This window comes from Barbus barbus (assembly GCF_936440315.1).
Source record: "Barbus barbus genome assembly, chromosome: 32".
Taxonomy (NCBI): domain Eukaryota; kingdom Metazoa; phylum Chordata; class Actinopteri; order Cypriniformes; family Cyprinidae; genus Barbus; species Barbus barbus.
Genome location: NC_136760.1, coordinates 9,551,465 through 9,571,167, shown reverse-complemented (window position 1 = coordinate 9,571,167; position 19,703 = coordinate 9,551,465). Strand labels below are relative to the sequence as shown.

The window sequence follows — 19,703 nt, the reverse complement described above, 5'->3', positions numbered from 1 at the left end:
TTTATTTTTAATTCTTTATTTCGGTTGCTTAGTTTCTGTGACTTTGTATCATGGCTTGTGTGACTGTGCTGTAATACTGGGGTTCCCCGTCACACTCCAGCATTCCCCGATGACGCGTAACGCGCCTCAGTGATATAACTAATACAGTGATACAAGACCTCAGATCTCAGAACACTTTACTGATGATTATGCCAACTATATACAGGCAAGCAGATGAGGTCAGAAGAACGCAACACCCTGCATTTTCGTTGCTTTCCCTTACCACTGATCTATAGAGTCGACATCCTACAAATATATCAATACCACGATTAGTTTTAACAGTAAGCAACCACTTTATATCGACATAAAAAAAGGAGTTCAAAACCACCTAGGTGTATTGTTGCTGCAAATGTAAACCGGAGAAAGCATTGATGCACTTTCGCACGTAAGGGGCCGTCTGACAATTCCACCGACTGGGTTAAAACGTCCAATGTATTTAAATTCAAATGACTTAACATTTAAAATAACACACTTTCAAACTGTAAAGCTTGTATTGCTCATAGTGATTTACTACAGATGAGATTGTGCCAATACCGCCCTTTTTATATATGTACAGTACACAATTATTTACATATAAAAAAAATCCCTGGAAAGATTTTTTTTTTTTTTCTCATGTTCCAACAGTAGTACGTTGCTAGGTACAAAACTGACTTACTACAGGTTAGATTTTGCCAATATCTCCCTTATGGTATGAACAGTACACAAATATATTTTTTGAAAAAACTACATAAGGGTTTTTCATGTTCCACAGGTTGTAGTACGTTGACATTTTGCCAATATCTCCCTTACTGTATGTACAATTTACAATTATTTAAAACAAAAACAAAACAAAATCAGTAAGAACCCAAAAAAGGAATTGTTCATGTTCCAAAGGTTGTAGTATAAAATATCGATGTACTTTATGTACATTAAGGGAGGTATTAGCAAAATTTCACCTATAGTAAGTCAGTCTAGTCACTAGGAATGTACTACAAACTTTGGAGAAAAAAAAAAAAGCTTTGTGAATTACAGTAATTTCTTATACTGCATGTAAAGTGAGGAAGATGTTGGGAAAATTTAAACTGTAGTAAGTCAGTCTAACATACAACATTTGGAGCAGGAAAATTACATTTTGGTGAATTACTGTAATTTTTTCTTAAATATTTGTGTAGTGTACATACTTAGGGAAAGTATTGTCTAAGGTGAGACACTTGCAATATTTATTTAGTCAGTTTGAGTAAATTATTAATTTACTGTAAACATGTTTGAATAAATAATCATTTGAATAAATTATTTAAATTTAATAATTACATTTAAATTAAATCAATTATTACTTCGTTTTGTACTGTGAGATAAATGTGCAGACGGTCCCTAAAGCAGCCTAGGCGAATATCAAACCTAAAACTACCACGCTTGGTTTTTGGTGAAACTTGTTGGTTGTGGGGCTTATATTCTAGGCTCATCTGCTTAAATGTACATAATATACAGTAACAAATTTGATTAATTAGATGCTGAATTTAATCATCACTGAGGCAACAAACCACATTAAGTGTTTTCTTTATGGGATATTAACCCACGGTTTTGCGCGTTCAGTAGCTTGCGTTCATATCCTCATCTGTTTGCATGATCAGTAAGATCTGAGTTTGGTCTTTTAATAGGCTTGTTTGAGATGAGCAAAATCTGCATCACCATTGATCACCGCGAGATGCATGCAGTTAGAAAAGTTAGTTCATTTTGCAGTTTCTGTACGAACCCTGAGTTAGGTATTTTATTATATTTTTAGTTTTATTGTATTTTTAGTCGAGGTCTTCACTGGGTATATGTCCCTGGGGCTCATCCAGGTGTCCGGCCTTCGCCGACGATCAGGGCCACAGACATCATCTCCCAATCCACCATCTGATCCGGACATGGACTGAGAAACAGAATAAAGAAACAGACAAATATTAGCATAGATGCCATTCTTCTTACGATGTAAAGAGTACATTGTGTGTTATGGGGAGTGTTCCCAGTTCCGGTTGATCTAATTCAGTGGTTCCCAACCTGGGGGGTGCCAGAGTTCACAGCGGGGGCGCGGGAGTAAATATACTTTGAGGTGGGGCTGGGCGATAAAACGATAACTATAACTATAGTGATATAATTTCCTCGATAAAATAAGTTAGATAAATATTCAATGTAATGTTTTTGCGACAAAGCGGAACAAAACAGCGCTACTCATTTGAACCGCGCCACACGGACCATATCCGCTCGTTTCAAACAGCGGCGCAGCGCAGAGTGAGCTGACTAAAGCAGATGTGTTTACTCACCAATCACGCAACCACCAAACAGCGCTGTGAGATCCAGTGTGAAGCGCTTGAATTCAGCGAAGAACACAAATGACTGGTATAAACTAGTATCAGTCGATATCAGTCAACTAATATAAACTAGTTTAAATCCAAATAAAACCACACTGACAAACAGCAGAAAAACACTGTTCAATGATAGTCAGAAGGCTTTTCAATCTACAAATCGCCATCATTTACCATGGATTTACTGTAGTAAAATTAACTGCACCATGGTATTGTGGCAGAAATGTGGGGTATTTATATTAATCTACATGTATTAAATGTATTAACGGAGTAATGGAATGCAATTAATAAAACACAGTCAGAACAATAGAATTTCACCAAATAAAAAAGGAGGTTGTTGCAATTTTTACAGATGTTACTGACTAACTCAAACTACTACAGTCAACTCAATGTCAAATGTGCATTTCTAAGAGACAAAAAATGTATCTTGACAGTTGACAGCAACAGATTCCAAATGCAAATAGCACACTTGAAATGAACTCTGGACCTTTTATCTGCTCATTGTAATTGGGATAATAAGGGAATAACACACACCTGGCCATGGAACAGCTGAGAAGCCAATTGTCCCATTACTTTTGGTCCCTTAACAAGTGGGAGGCACATATGCAAACTGTTGTAATTCCTACACCGTTCACCTGATTTGGATGTAAATACAAAAAAAATACAAAAAATCTGCAGTTAAAGCACATCTTGTTCGTTTCATTTGAAATCCATTGTGGTGGTGTATAGAGCCAAAAATGTTAGAATTGTGTCGATGTCCCAATATTTATGGTCCTGATTGTATCTAATGCAGCTTAACAATCCTTTAATGGATTTGAATAATAGAAGCATATTAGTGTGTTGTGTAAGCCAGAAAATTGTGTGTGAGCACAGAAAATTAGTTTTTGTCATCATTTTGTTTACACTTGTTGACAGAGTCAGAGAAACACAGTCGTATGACAGCCCTGCTGGAAAGGCTCCACAGCAAACACAACTCTTCCCGGTCCTGGCAGGAGACCAGCAAAGTGGTGCGGCAGGCTATGGTAAGTCCCTCTAATGAGAAGAGCTTTTTAAAGAACATAGCATAGATCTCTTTATGGTTTTTGTACAGTGCCCTCTGCTAATATTTGCACCCTTGATAAATATGAACAAAGGTGGCTGTGAAAATAAATCTGCATTGTTTATCCTTTTGATCTTTCACTCAAAAAATTCACAAAATTCTAACCTATCAAGTTTCCATCCCGATTTTGCGCTGTTTTGTTATCGACAAAGAGACATGTGGCTTTCAATCCATTACTTTTCTGGATTGCTCCAGGACTTATTTCATGTATTTGTATAAATAAAAAAAACATTCAGTGTGGAAAAATATTTTTCAAGGCACGTCAGTGTCTATAACCTTTTATCTTTTTGAGCATTATCAACTCTGGATGATGGTTAGTAAAGCCTAGAGTGTCTTCTTTCCAAAGATACCTAATTTGTTTGTGTAGCACACTTTGTCAGGAACTGTTACCATTTTAATTTAGGTAGGTTATTTTCACCTGTGAGGCCCACAATGGGGGGCGAAGGTTAACAGGTTAAATTGTGTTGACCTACATAAAATATTTTTTTTTTTTTTTTTTGTGTACTTTGTTATAGACTAGATAAATAAACAATAGATAAATGTTATAGACTAGATAAAATTATGATCAAGCAATGATCATAAACAGTTGCAGTTGTATTATTATAATTTTTCTGATTAATGTTTATAGGAAATATGAATGTTCATTCCGATTATTTTATTTCTCCTAACCGGCCGTCATATTAACCGTTAACCAACAAGATTGTTAAATTACAATTAAATAAAATTTAAATTGATAGGTGGCTTGACCCATTACAAATACCTAAATTTGTTTTCCAGGGATTCATTTTATACACGCAAAAAGCAGCATAAACAACATGAAGGTGAGGATTCACGCACCTGCAGCGCTTCTGTGATCGGAGAAAAACATAAGCTATTATATAAAAGAAACAGGCCCATATGCAAAATATATTTTTCTAAATAATTAATGAATTAACAAAACGAAAGAAAAAAACCTGCAACAATTAGCAGCCTATATGCAGAATTTCTGTTCATTTTTGTGATGCAGTCTTGAGAAAGTGACAGTTTTCCTTTATTTCACAAAAGTACGTTTTGTTTTTTTATTGTGAATGTACACAAATAAAATAAATATTTTGAATAGTTTTGAATAATGTCTTACTCTTATATGACCACAAATGGAGTAGGCTAGTGCTAGTTGTTTCCACTTTTACAAGGAAAAAAAACACAAGCGATCGTGCCGGCGATTCGCACACAGTTAAGCATAGCCTCCACAACACAGCCTGTTCATGTCATAATAAAATACTGTCAGCCAAAAATATTGAAGAAACATGAAAAAAATATTTATTTCCCCTCACTCCACAACAAATCATTTAAATTTAACGGTAGAAAGAACTCAGAACAAAACAAGAATAAAAATATAAGAAGCTAACAAACCAAAACAAATTAATTTAAACTTTTGTACTTCACGTTGATGTAAAACAAAATGTGCTTGGCATAATATCACAGGGTTATGGTGGTCAAGCTGAAAGGCACGGACTACAGGCTATTTAAACCGAACAGTGCCCTGTAAAAAAAAAAAAAAAAACCATTAATAATAATCATGTAAACGTAGGCTAGCCTACTAACACCAAATTAAGATAAGTATGTTTGAGAGGTAACTTGTCTTTTTCTTACCATGTATAAAATAATTTTAGATACCATTTAATAATATGAATATGATTTAATGCGCTTTTGAACTACAGGGAAACAGTGCTTTAACTTGAGCAACACCATGAACACGGATGTTGCCTATAGGCTAATTCTGTCATGTGACACCACATTTATTTGCTTTAAAGCCCCTTTTCTCGACGACAACTGTTTCCGAACAATTTTTTTTTCCTATTCATATTTACATTTTTTAGCACATCATGGTGAATAGGAGCCGCGATGAATGACTCCTCGCTCCTTGTTTATGTTGGGCGTCTCCATGAGCACGCGCTCACGTGGATATTTACATATGAACGGCGTGAGCCACAAGGGGGCGGGATTGTATTAGAGATAATGAGTTAGATGGGAAAGACTGAACATCGTGTTGGTTTCATACAGATTACTTCATCACAGAATATTTGTTTTCGATATGATTTAATTTAAAAGTAAAAACTTCAAGCTTTCTATAGATATAACTCCCATGTCTGTGTGCTCAGAATTCGCCGTTACAGTTCATTTTAGTGACGCGTTTCTAAAAGCAGTTCGCGGAGACTGAGAAGGCAGAGAGCGCACCCTGTTTGTTGTCTTTATTCTTCAAAAGCGCAAAGTTTAGTTGTTATTATGAGTGTATACAAATAAAAGTAGACCCCTTACAGATTCGAATGGTGTATTGCTCTTATCTGTACGATCAAAAAAGGCAGAGTAATTCAAGCTCATTTCTGCCTTATCAGGAAAATTTGCCACAAAACGCGTATCCGCATTTGTCAACCCCAGAGGGTTAAGAGGTTCCAAACAACTAAAGATGTTAAAAATCTCCCTGGAAGAGGACGTGTCAATATCGTCCTAATGCACAGTGAGGAGGAGAGTTTGAGTGGCCAAAGACTCTCCAAGGATCACAGCAGTAGAATTGTAGAGATTGAGTCTTGGGGTCAGAATCCTAAAATAAAATATATCAAACATCTCCTACATCAGGGGTCTCCAACCTTTTTAACGCCACGGACCGGTTACGGTTTGAAAAAAATCTTGCCGCCCAGGGGGTGGGGGTCTTGTTGTTGTGGATGGTCTTTAAAACAGGTCTATTCATTTATACTGTTATCAGCACATGTTGAAGTATATTCGTCTCTTGTCTCTTAGAGAATATGCGCTGTTAATGCAGCGTTAGAAAACTCCATCAGTTATTTTTACTTTCACTTTCTGTATGACTGAAGTTAAGACGTTCACCGGCATAACTATTGTGCAAAGTTTGCACGTTGCTTTTGTGATATCCATTGGCTCGCCTTCATGGTTTAAAACAGAAATATTTCCAGTATTGCGATGTAACTGCGACCCCCCCCCCCCCCTCCCCCCATGCATATGTATCTTAAACGCAGGGATACATGAAAGAGGAATCAAATCGGTATGCAGCGCTGTCTGAAACACGTCTCTATGCTTGTGCGTGCTTCGGGTGTGTGCAGTACAGCGTGCAAGTAACAAATTGAGTTCTGTTTCGTTTCTTCTTCTTGTGGTTTTAAATAGCTTGAACGTGTAAATTGGCAAATTAATCTGCGAATCACACGCCGAACGGTGGGGTCTGGACCTGGTCCGTATATCACGGATCAACTGAGATCCGTTTAAAGCCCTAGCCATGTCAGATCAGAGCAATCGTTTATTTACTGATTTAACATGAAATCATCTAATTGCTACTCAATATCAGTCGCATACAACAAAAATACAGAATAATTAGAAAAATCATTTACGCACAATAAATAACAGAGCGTCATATCTATACACATTTTCCCCAGAATTTTCTCACGACCTGGTAGGAATTCTTCCACGGCCCGGTAGTGGGTCGTGACCTGGTGGTCTGGGACCTCTACCCTACATCACCACATGTTGTTGGGGAGGGTTTCAAGGAAAATTCTGCTCACTCATCCAAAAACAAACTCCAGCAAATGCAGTTGTCAGACACAACTGGAACTTCAAATGGCACTGGCTTTTATGTTCAGATGAAGCTGAAAAAATAGCTTTTTGGCAGTAAACCCACCAGATGAGTTTAGTACAAACAGGGATAAAAAAAAAGTACCCCATGTCCACGGTTAAATATACTGCTGGATCTTTAGTGTTGTGGGTCTGTTTTTCTGCCAGAGGTCCTGAACATCTTGTTCAGATGCATGGCATCATGGATTCTATGAAATACCAACAGATAAAAGAATCAAAACCTGACTGCCTCTGTTAGAAATCTTATAATGGGCCGTGTTTCGATCTTCCACTAGGACAACTATCCAAAACAAACATCAAAATAAACACAAAAATGGGTCACTGAGCACAAAATGAATCTTTTTCCATGGCTGTCCCTGTCCTCTGACCTGAACCCTACAGAGAATGAGTGGAATGAACTGAAGAGAAGTACTACTAACATGGAGCTGTGAATCTGTAGGATTCTTTTCTATTCATTCTGGATAGATTATGCATGAAGAAAATAGTTTCCGATCTCTTATCAGGTGTTCTCCAAACTCTTCAGGCATTATAGGAGAAAACTCAGAGCTGTTACCCTGGGAAAAGGACATTGCAATAATTGGGGGCCAATAATTGTGGCCAACATGAACTAGAGAAAGCATTTATTTTACATTAAGATTTCCCCCCCACTTTCAATTGTTTTACTTCAATGATAGGTTGGAATTTTGTGAATTTTTTGAATGAAAGATAAAAAGGATAAACAATGCAGATTTCTTTTCACAGCCGCCTTTGCTCATATTTATCAAGGGTGCCAATATTTGTGGAGGGCACTGTATATGTTTATCTTTTTATTTATTTGTTTTTATTGGCTGTTCAGGAAAAGCGTGGGGGCAATAATACAGCTGGACACCAACTGCTGCTCAACTCTTTAGAGATACTGCAAAGGGCACTAAAAGGTATTCACTACATTTGGCTCTAAGATATAGTGCTGTGATTAGCATTTTAAAGGGGACATAACACACACAGTTTCACCCAATCTCATGTTAATCTTGAGTGCCTATAGAGTAGTATTGCATCCTTCATATCTCCAAATTGTATTTAGTTTTATCATACTAAACTACAGAAATACTCCGTTCTACATCCAAATAATTTTTTTGAGACTTTGATAATCCAACTCTTTAACAGTGTAAATAAACTAACATACATGACATAGCATTAGCATTTATTTTGACATGGTTTAAAACATGTTAGTTACAATTGTAACCTCCTTTCCTTGATGGAAGGAGCGAGGAATTGTGTTGGTGTAGTGATGCTAGGGGTCAAACTTGGGAGCCTGAAATACTTCTGATACTTCAGAAAAGGCCAATAAGAATTGGCGAAAAAAAGGAAAAATGAGAATTCATCTTAATTTTTTGCTTTTCATTCAGGGGTGGAAATATGAAAAAAAATTAAAATCTTTTTCTCAAAGGTCCGTGTACTTTTGCTTCCATTTAATTTTTAATTTAACCCAGTTGAAAAAAATGAAAACATAATGGTTAATGTATTTTTAATGCTATACTGAAAACCAAAATTTAAATTAGAACCGTACACACAAAATGCTACCCAAAAAAAGTAAAAAATTGACTTCTTTTTAGATTTGTTTATGAATTTTTGCACTTTTAATAAACATTTGAAAAATGCACAAATTAATACAGAGAAATTTTGATTTGAACAGGTTTTCTTTGGCCAAATTTAGTAATGCTTCACCCACAAGTTCATTTGAGATCTAGAGCCGTCTTTGGAACAATGCAGAGACTTAATACAAATATGATTTTTAAAAGATGATTTTTAGACGTTGCAGAATCCTGGGAACTTTATCATCAAGAAATTGTATACTGGGATTAGTGTTGTCACGATACTGGAATTTCTAACTTCGATACGATACCTTGAAAAATATTGATTTCGATACCACGGAGAAAAAAACTGCCACAATATTAAGGGGGTAATTTTTTTAATTTAAAGATAAATGTAACAAGTCGAGAACATGCGGTATATTTTACATGAACAAAAAAATGTCTTGAGGTACTGCATTTATTTATTAATCTTTTATTAATCTTAGTTAAATGTTAATTGAAACTAACGTTTACTAATACATGTACTAATTAAAATCCAAAGTTCTATTTGTTGATATTCTCATTTGCTTCATAACCAAAATATTTCCAGATATAGGGCCCTATGAAATCCGTTTTATTTTTCCCCAAATTCCGTTAAATTTTTTTCTACATTCAATTTTTTCCATTTGAATTTTTCTGGATTCCGTTTTTTCCCGTTTGAATTTTTCTGGACTCTTTTTTTTTTTTAATGGTCAAATTAAATGCGATTAATCTAAAAGCATGTCTAATTCATTAAAATCATGAAAATTATACAATTTAACATTTAATTTATTAAAAGTGTAACAAAAATGACACGTTTAGGGCCGTATGAAATGTTTTTTTTCTCACCTTATGTTTTATTGTTACCAAATTCTGTGTTTTAGCATGTCTATTATTTGAATGCATACAAACAATTTTTATTTATTCTTACAGTAGCCTTATGAAATGTGTTTTCCCCCTCAGAAATTCTGTGTTGTGTATTTAAATTTTACTGGATATCAGATGAAGGCATAAAACAATTTTAATTCATTTATATTTGAATTAATGAAAATTAAACATTTACATTTTTGGAAAATGAAGGGGATTTACTATTAAAATTAAAATATTTTGTGATTATTTCTTAAAAAAAAATTAACAGTAGTAGTAAGTAGTAGTATTATGTACATTCTACTAAATAATAGTAATATAGCCTATTTCTGGCACACGGTCTTGAATAGGCTGAGTTAAACCGAACTTTTATTTTGACGGGTTGCCGTGAATACTTTTAAAGTTCTGTGTGTGTATGATATGATGCTAGTTTTACTCAAATTAAATGGTAAAATGCTCGTAAAGTGCCTTTCAGATCAGTTCTGGAGATATTGTTGATGTATTTATGTCCTCATTGAGACGGCAGACGCTGAAATCACCGCGAGCGCCACATTAGTAAACACAACCGCACGTGCAGCACATTCACACAGAGACGCGCAGAACATGCAGGATTCATATTTAAATCGACTTTTGCAGCTTAATATTTACAGATACTAGTCCATATCGCGATTTGATTTAAGTGTAATGACCTGCTTTTGATTAATTCATCCAAACTTTGACAAATTCCGTGACATTCCGCGATAAACTGTAAATTCCGTGTTTATGACTGGATTCCGTGCGCGTTCTCTACCTCGCGGAGATAATAGATCACTACAGATAGCGCTCCTGCTGTGTTCTTTAACAACCAGAGCAGTCATCTTTCTATTCACTTCACTTTTGCTATTTAACCAGAGCGAAGGAGACGAGTGCGGTCACGTGTGGTGCTTGTCCACGCGCCTTTGGAGAGAAGTGAAAGTGACAGCTCGGCTAGTATCGGTGTATCGATACTTCGGGAAATTAATATTGGTACCGTTCAGATATTTCAGTATCGATATTTATCGAAATATCGATATTTTTGAGAACACTAACTGGGATATAATTTTGTCAATTTTGTGTGCTATCTGGGTCACGGTATCGGAGAGGACCATGCATGGTCGCGCAAAAGCACGTTCAGTACATTGTGTTATAGCGCTACACACGAGGCTTTAATATATGGTGTAAATATATATAAATAATAATATAGAAATATATAAAGTTATAATCTCCAGATACAGGCAGGCCCGGATCCTGAATCAAATCACTGAGGATGCTTCGGAAATCAGTGAGGGTGCTCTAGCCTTAATATACATTTTGACATATTTTTGCCCTGTTCATTGATAGTGGCATAGCCTAGATATTAAACACACAGCCTAAATGCCGCATTTATATGCAGATGTCACTCCCGAAACTTTGCAGTGTGCAGCTGTCACTGGTCCAATAGCATCGTGGCAAACAAAACTTATTCAAATTCTGAATGAATTTAGCCAAAGCGCGTAGAGAGCTTTGCGCTCCCTATAATAATTAGAAAGGTGTCATTCATTTCAGTTCATCGCAGTCTCACAAAAATCTGTTATAATCAATGAAGCTCTACACTGCACAATGAATCTCATATTTCTGGGATGGGCAACTTTGATAGTAACCAGCCAGCATTTTTTTCTCCTTTCTCCATTTTTTTCTACTTATTAAGGCGAGACACTACAGGTGAATAGGGTAAAATTTTTAACTACCAGATATCACCATGAAACTTTCCCAGTTGATTACCTACATTAAGATGAGAAAAAAATGTATTACAAAGTTTCTGTAACTTTGTTTAAATATGCAAATTAGGCATTATCTACTTAAATATGCACTAATTTGCATATATTTTAAAAAACGAAATCTCAGAATTGGTAAAGCCAGGTTCAAAATTATTTTTTCATTGTGTTCACATATTAGATGGGAAAAAAATTACAGAGGGATTTATGGATATCTACTTTTGTTATCCTGTAAATCAGAATATACTGTCAATAGCCTTAAAAAATGTATTTTCGCCATGTTTTTTGGAATAAAATGTTATATAAATCAGGCTAGGAATAATATATTTACAAATCCCTTTGTAATTGTCTTCATAATATAACTAGGTACAAGACTGGAAAGTTTGGTGTATATAGGTGCTACTGAAGTGGAGATTTCGGACTTGGAGTATGAGAGAAAAGTCATTTTGAGAAAACGGGCTTTAAAGATTTATATTTTAAAAATTCACACATTTTTATATGAAAACATTGCTAACAAGCAAAACAGCTGGCCAAGTAATTGTTTATAACAATGTAGACCATGAACAATGACAACTGAATAAAACAACATTGCCAAATAAGACCTTCAACTAACCACAGAGAACCACAAATACAGACACAAACTTATCATCAGAACTGCAAATCTAGTCATCTATGTCCATCGGAACACAAAGTTCACCCATGAGGGTTGAAAGCCTAGCTCTCCATGCCTGCACCATATGTAGGCCCCTCACCCCTCTCTTGCTGATGCCTTTTCAGCTTTTTAGCTGTGCTCAGAGTCTTTCTGCAATGTTTTACACTCTCAGACTGGATGGATTCGGCTTTTGTGATCCTCAGCATGTCGGTTTCCCTGATGGTGGTGACGGTAACGACAGTGCTTTCCAGCCAAAGCTTATCCATAATGGCAAGCATGGCAGAGGCCCCCTCATTAAAAGTTGAAATGGCCATACTTGCAGCTGCCTCAACTCTACTCTTACCTACAAACACTGTTTTTGGACAGCGGGCCCAAATGACGGAGTTGAGGCACTCATTCGCATTTTGAGTGCCACCATGCTGCATGCGCTGCAGCAGGCTGTCACTTGACATGCGGTGGTATACAGGTATCAGCTTCTGGCCCACCTCCCGAGACAAAAAGTTTCCTGCATGGAGCCTGTGGCTCTCTGGAGTTTCTCCATTTTCCTCCGCTGTCCTATACCAACACCAGGACAGGTTGCACCTGGTGTGCAAGGGGACTTCGTCACAGGACATGCTATGGAGGAGACCCGCCCAGATCTCATTTTTCATTTTCTCTATGAAACCCTGGTTATTTAAAATTGCCCCCCTGTAATAATTTTGTAATGTTTTACATTTTTTGGCCGTTAATTTTCCCAGACCCTTCTCCCCCAATTTGCGTTCAGCACTTAATTTTCGTAGTGCTGTGCCCATACGCTTATGGGCATGGTTGATGCATTCTAATTTTACTACCTCATGCCCAGGGTATGGGTTGAGGGATACCACCTCCCTGAATGCAGCACTGTCCCCATCTGACAGCATCTGAATATATCTCACACACAGACCTGGCCCACATCCTCTTCGCTGTCTCCTGCTCCATAGCCTTGCTTGAGCCCCTAAAATTTTGTGCACAGTCATGCGTTTCTCTCCAGCTGTCAATTTCCTCATCTGTAATCTTTCCCTCATGCCTGGCAGCTTCTTTAAGGGCACAAGCATGGCAATAGGAGGATAGAACCTCAAAGTCGATCACCAGTCCTGTAAAAATATCGATGTACACCCCGATCCCATAGTGTGATGTGAACCCTCTTTTCTGCCAAGTGCCATCAAAAGACACACTGATATTTATCACCGCATCTGCATCCTCTCTCAGCAACTCTGCCACATCTGCATCAATATCTGCATAGGCCTGCCTGACCTGCTCCCTGGTCCTGTGAAGTGACTCAAGACCTCTCTCAATTTCTGCCGCTAAAATTAAACGTGTATTGTATCAATAACTGTTCATTTGTTTTGTTTTTATAGATACAGCACACAGAAATCTGTACTGTAAAAGTAAAACTGACCACCGCAACACAACATAAGGAATGAGATGGCACTTTATTCTATTCTTATAAATCTTATAAATATTTCATCCATACAAAACAAATATTGTTACAGTAATATTCTAATATGTTACAAGGTGGTAACAGCCACACGTATTGGGCTATTTCTGACATTAGAAATTCTACAGACTGCTTCAATTTTTGGGATAGGCTACAACCCTGTTTCCATAGCCTAAACCTCCCATCGACAGCTTACGTTCAGATGCGCTTCCCGAGGGCATTTCACTGGGTAATCCATCACTAATTTTCCTTTTCCCCCTTGCAAGTGACAACTGCTGTACTCTTTTCGATGATTGACGCGAAGTCATTTTCATTCATTCACTCAAAAGATCCCGCGGAAAGCTAAACCAAACAAGGAAGCGTCAAAGCATACCATGTGATGATTCTGAATGAATCACGTTGTCAGAATTTGTCTTCAGCCAATGAGATTGCGCATTTAGAGTTAAATCCCCTCTTTTACTTTCACGATTGTTTGCTGATAAAAAGGAAATGACCATATTTGGATCCGACAGCATTGTACAGAAGAGAGAGAGCTTTCCAGTAGTGTACGTGATGACTGGGTACAGGCAGAGATCGCGGAGCAGCATGTTGATTTAGAACGCCAACTTTTGTTGAATTTATGAGAAATCTACAGACGCAAACAGACAAAGTGCAGTAAAATAAAGACCTAAATGTGTATTTCGGACATTTTTTCACCACAAGTCTAAAAGAAGACATGTTATTGAAGACAAATATCCAAAAATCTCAAAATTGACCAATAAAAAAAAAACGACGTTTTTGCCTGCCGTGTCTCGCCTTAATTAGTTTACCGACTTGAGAATTTTTAAATCCTTACATTTACATATCCTTACATAAGTAATTAAGTACTTTTTCAAATAATTACAAATTTAAAAAAATAATTAAAACAGTTGTATGTTAAGAGTTTTAAACTAATATAACTTCAAAACATGCAAGCAAGTAGCAAATAATAAAGAGCATATAAATTTATATAACAAACAAGGAGTGCTTTCAGTATTTAAGATTATCTGAACGTTTTCCATTCAAGAACTGTGAGTGATTTTTCTTCATCTTTACTGGTGTTTTTTACTATGACATCATAGACAGCGGGAGATCTATTAAGCTGCATTCATGCACGGATCTCTTTTGAAATATAAACAGTAATGTGGTTTGTCCTGTCCATTTAATCCCTTAAGACATAACTGGCTGTGTTTAACTTTTGCGTACATTAAACCACTTATACGGAGTCACGCACAGCCGCATGCGCGAGCAGTCTACACAAACAAAGCTTGCGTCAGCATTTGAAATTGAAAGCAACCTTCTGTTAGTGAGGTTCATATTTTAAATATAAGTCCACTGCATTCCAAACCACATAAATGATGACTTCGTAGAGCATTTATAAGGAAAATACCGACAGGCGAGACCGCACGCTTAAAGTGTAACATCAAACAAAGTGCGCGTCTTTCACAGCGCATCCTGTGCAATGAAGCCCGTGAATGTCCTTGTAATTCGCTTCAACCTCTTCCGAACTTTATGAAAGATTATTTTACGGAAGGTTTGAGTGGTGTGTGAGGGATTGGAAGCAAGCAGAATACAGGTGTTTCTAAAGCAAACTCAGTGTACATCTGGTTAAAAACTTAGCTCAAATTTTTTTGACATATATATATATATATATATATATATATATATATATATATATATATATATATATATATATATATATATATATATATATATATATATATATATATATATATATATATATATATATATATATATTTACACACACAGTTGAAACCTGATATTTACATACACTTCAGAAAAAAACACAAACTTTTTTTTCTTTGCTGTCAAACATTAAATCAGAGTAAACTTTATCTGTTTTAGATCAATAAATATTAACATATTTTCTGCATTTGTTAAATGTCAGAATCGAGCAAGGGAGAATTTTTATGTATTTTTTTTTATCACTTTCATCAAAGTCCGAAGTACATACACCAAGTTTATTGTGTCTTTAAACAAAAAGAAAACTCCAGATGATTCCATTCTGAGCTTAAGAAGCTTCTGATAGGTTAATTGATTCAATTTGAGTTAATTGGTGGCACACCTGTGGATGCATATAAAGGCACACCTCAAACACAGAGCCTCTTTCTTTGACATCATGGGAAAATCAAGAGAAATCAACCAAGACATCAGGAAAAGAATTGTGGACCTCCACAAGTGTGGCTCATCCTTAGGTGCAATTTCCAGATGCCTGAAGGTCCCACGTTCATCCGTTCAGACAATAATATGCAAGTATAAAAAACATGGGAATGTACAACCATCATACCGCTCAGGAAGGAGACGGATTCTGAGTCTCAGAGAGGAACGTTTTTTGGTGCGAAATGTGCGAATCAACCCCAGGACAACAGCAAAAGACCTTGTGAAGATGCTGGCTGAAACTGGTAAGATAGTGTCCTTATCCACAGTAAAACGAGTCCTGTACCACCATGAGCTGAAAGGTTACTCTGGGAGGAGAAAGCCATTACTTCAAAACCACCATAAAAAGCTAGACTACAGTTTGCAACTGCACATGGGGACAAAAATCTTAATTTCTGGAGACATGTCCTGTGGTCTGACGAAACAAAAATTTAACTGTTCGGCCATAATGATAAACGGTATATTTGGAGGAAAAAGGGCGAAGCTTTGAAGCCTCAGAACACCATCCCAACTGTGAAGTATGGGGGTGGTAGTATAATATTGTGGGGCTGCTTTGCTGCAGAAGGGACTGGTGCACTTCACAAAATAGATGGCATCATGACAAAATAAAATGTTGTGGATATATTGAAGCAACATCTGAAGACATCAGCCAGGAAGTTAAAGCTTGGGCACAAATGGGTCTTCCAAATGGACAATGACCCCAAGCATACCTCCAAATTAGTTACAAAGTGGCTTAAGGACAACAAAGTCAAGGTATTGGAGTGGCCATCACAAAGCCCTGATCTCAATCCCATAGAAAATTTGTGGGCGGCACTGAAAAGGCGAGTGCGAGCAAGAAGGCCTACAAACCTAACCCAGTTACACCAGTTCTGTCAAGAGGAGTGGGCCAAAATTCCAGCAAACTATTGTAGAAAGCTTGTGGAAGGATACCCAAAATGTTTGGCCCAAGTGAAACAGTTTCGGGGCAATTCTACCAAATACTAAGGAAGTGTATGTATACTTCTGACTTTGATGAAAGTGCTAAAAAAAAATATATAAAATTCTCACTCGCTCGATTCTGACATTTAACAAATGCAAAAAATGTTAATATTTATTGATATAAAACAGAAAGTTTACTCTGATTTAATGTTTGACAGTAAAGAAAAAAAGTTTTAGTTTTTTTCTGAAGTGTATGTAAATATCTGGTTTCAACTGTATATATATATATATATATCCTCCTGAGACCCAGCTATGGAGTTTTTGCCTCTGTAGTGGACATTCTATTTTAGTGAATTTCTCGGAGACCTCACATGTCACAGTTGTAAGTCTGGATGTCCTGTACAGAGAACATTCAGGGCTTTATAGAGATACTAAATGATTGGAAGTTTCACCATGACCACACCCTCTCCTAGGTCTTTAAAGATGGCTAAATTTAATTTAGTGACACATTTTACATCCTTACGGAAATATGATTATATTTTGTAATTGTCATTTAAATCTGAATAATTTTCAAATTGTTTGTCATAAAGCAACATCTCAGGAAAATGTTATGGGTTTTCAAATTCAAATATGACTTCCTGTTATGAAACAGGACATCATTTCATATATGTCCACTGTGGAGGACACCAGGACTAAAATGATGTTTATGATGCATTTTGGGAGACATTACAATTGAATAGGAAAATAAATTATATATCTATTTTGTTATGAAATATTAGATATTATTATGAAAATCCTGCCAATTATTACTCTCATTATGACAATTCTTTTTTCAACATGCTGTCCCAACAGCAATCCATTAATATGCAAATTAGATACAGTATAGATACACTGTGTTTAATGGGAAAACCAGTTTATGGAAATTTGTATAGACATATTGCATAAAACAAAATGGTATATCAAATCATTTTGTTATATATTTTATAACATAGTTGAGAATCATCCTTAAACAAAGTTTAGAAGAAAAAAGTCCTGAAACCTAAAAATGTATTGGTGATTTTAAAAAAAATCCCATTTTTAGCCTTTTTGATGTCTATTCATGCCATTTTATTTTTAGAAAAACTTAGTCCTAGTGTCCTCTACAGAGGACATAGAAAAAAATATTAATAAAATATAATTTTTCAAAAATGTTAATTTTTAAGTTTTTTCTAATGCTCTAAACATTGTAATGACATGAAAAAAAGCTTTTTTTTGGGGGGGGGGGGGGGGTCTCAGGAGGATATATATATATATATATATATATATATATATATATATATATGTGTATATATATGTATATATGTGTGTGTGTATGTATGTATGTATATATATGTATATGGAAGATCTAGAGAGTGAGCACGCTCTGACTCATAACACTCGTGCACGTGGAAGAAAACGGACTGTGCTCTACAGATCACATGATTCAGTGAATTATTAGAAATGTTATTCTGAATGAAGAACGTGAGAATGAATCTGTTCTCAAATACCAATGATAATAAGAACTCAGCATCCACTCTCTTATCCGGGATACTCTTCTTCGTTGTTTGTTTACACTGGTTTTCGAAAAGGCGCCACCATTCTCAACCTTTTGTTCAACAGAAGCTGCTCCGGTCACATTATCCTAGCTCAAATCTGATTGGATGGCCTGTGTTTTCGACGGACTGGACGAAAATAAAACATTCACATTTTCAGTGCGAGAATGTTCGCGGTCTATGTGGAAGCATCCATAGGAAGCTGTTGTTTTATTCCAGCACATCATCGCGTCTGAAATTTGTTTTGCTTTTTCGTGCTCAGTGTGGAAAGGCCTTCACTCCATTTCCTTTTTATTGAAGAAAATTAAAGTATAATTAAATTAATTTGTTTTTAAAGATTTTAACTATAAAACTTGATACTTTGTTGTCAGTTGACAGCAAAATTACCCCAGCAAGCCGATGTAAACATCTCAATTGCATTGTCTGCAAATTTGCAACAAACAAATGTACAGAGGTCCTTTTTTTGTGGCCTACAGAAAATTCCCACAACAACCTAAGAGGACAGTTAAAAGGACTTATTAAAAAAAAAAAAAAAAAGTAATTTCTAATGGTACCATAAAATAATCGGGGTCTGCAGGATATTTTTCAATCAAATTTAAGACATTTAAAGACCTTTTTAAGACCTGCACTTCACATTTCAGCCTTTAAACTATTTTTAAGAAAAGGGATGAGTCAAAAGTAGGGGTGTGCCCGAAGCCTAATACCTTATTCGGAAAGGCACAGATAATGGCTTCAAAAACAAATAACGGATAACGAATAATTCGGCCTGAATATTCGGCTGAGGCTGGCACAGTTTCCTGTTTGCTGGATAACAGGTGAGCCAGGGGATCAGTGCGATGGTTTACACAAACCTCTAAAGTCACACAATAATTAGTGTGTGAAGTGAATGAATGCAAACATTATAAATGATAAGAGCTCAGATTAAACAACCATGTTGCTGTTGTCTCTCCGTGCATCTCTCAGAAACCAGAGCTTGGAAAGAGTAATGTCAACTAAAATACTACATCATACACGTTCTACTACTTGTGTATATTTAAAAGGCAATTATTTAAACCTTGTACGGTAGGATACAAGAATGAATGCAATAACCACAGCGCGATCGCCAGTCATACAGCCTTGTTCGTCTCTGCGCATCTCTCTCAAAAACCAAACCAGCTCTCTTTCAAGGGTAGGATAATAATCAACTTAGATACAGAAACATTTTGTACTAGGCCTACATGTTTGCTGCTTTATCTTTTGCTGGTTTGCATGGCACACGCGTATTTGTTTAGTGAAGTTCAAAAAAAGACTCGTTTAAAAAGTTCTGCGTAATGAAAATGCATGTGCACCTTGAATTAATCTAATTCAGTTGTGTTCCAATGATCACTAAAAGTTTGTCATGAAATCGCTGTTTGTATGATACTTTTTTTTTTTTTTAAAGAAATTATTAATTTTATATTTTAGAACACTAAATGGGGCAAATAGTCGAAACAAATATTTTTCCATATTTTTTCCCATACTTTTCCAGACCTGCAACTTACTTAGTCTAAGTGAAATACTTTTCCAAACTGTGCAGGAACTGGTGATCCAAAGGAAAGCATGTTGTTTTACATAAACCTC

General features: G+C 36.1%; 1 protein-coding gene across 2 annotated transcripts in view; it reads left to right on the top strand.

The window, feature by feature from the left end:
* Positions 1-19,703, top strand: part of med1 (mediator complex subunit 1) — a 174,010-nt gene that overhangs the window by 64,314 nt on the left and 89,993 nt on the right. For both annotated transcript variants that reach the window (XM_079389357.1, XM_079389358.1), the window contains exons 2-3: positions 3,279-3,385; positions 7,919-7,997. In XM_079389357.1, coding sequence (XP_079245483.1) covers positions 3,279-3,385; positions 7,919-7,997 — 186 coding nt within the window. The remainder of the gene's footprint in view (positions 1-3,278; positions 3,386-7,918; positions 7,998-19,703) is intronic.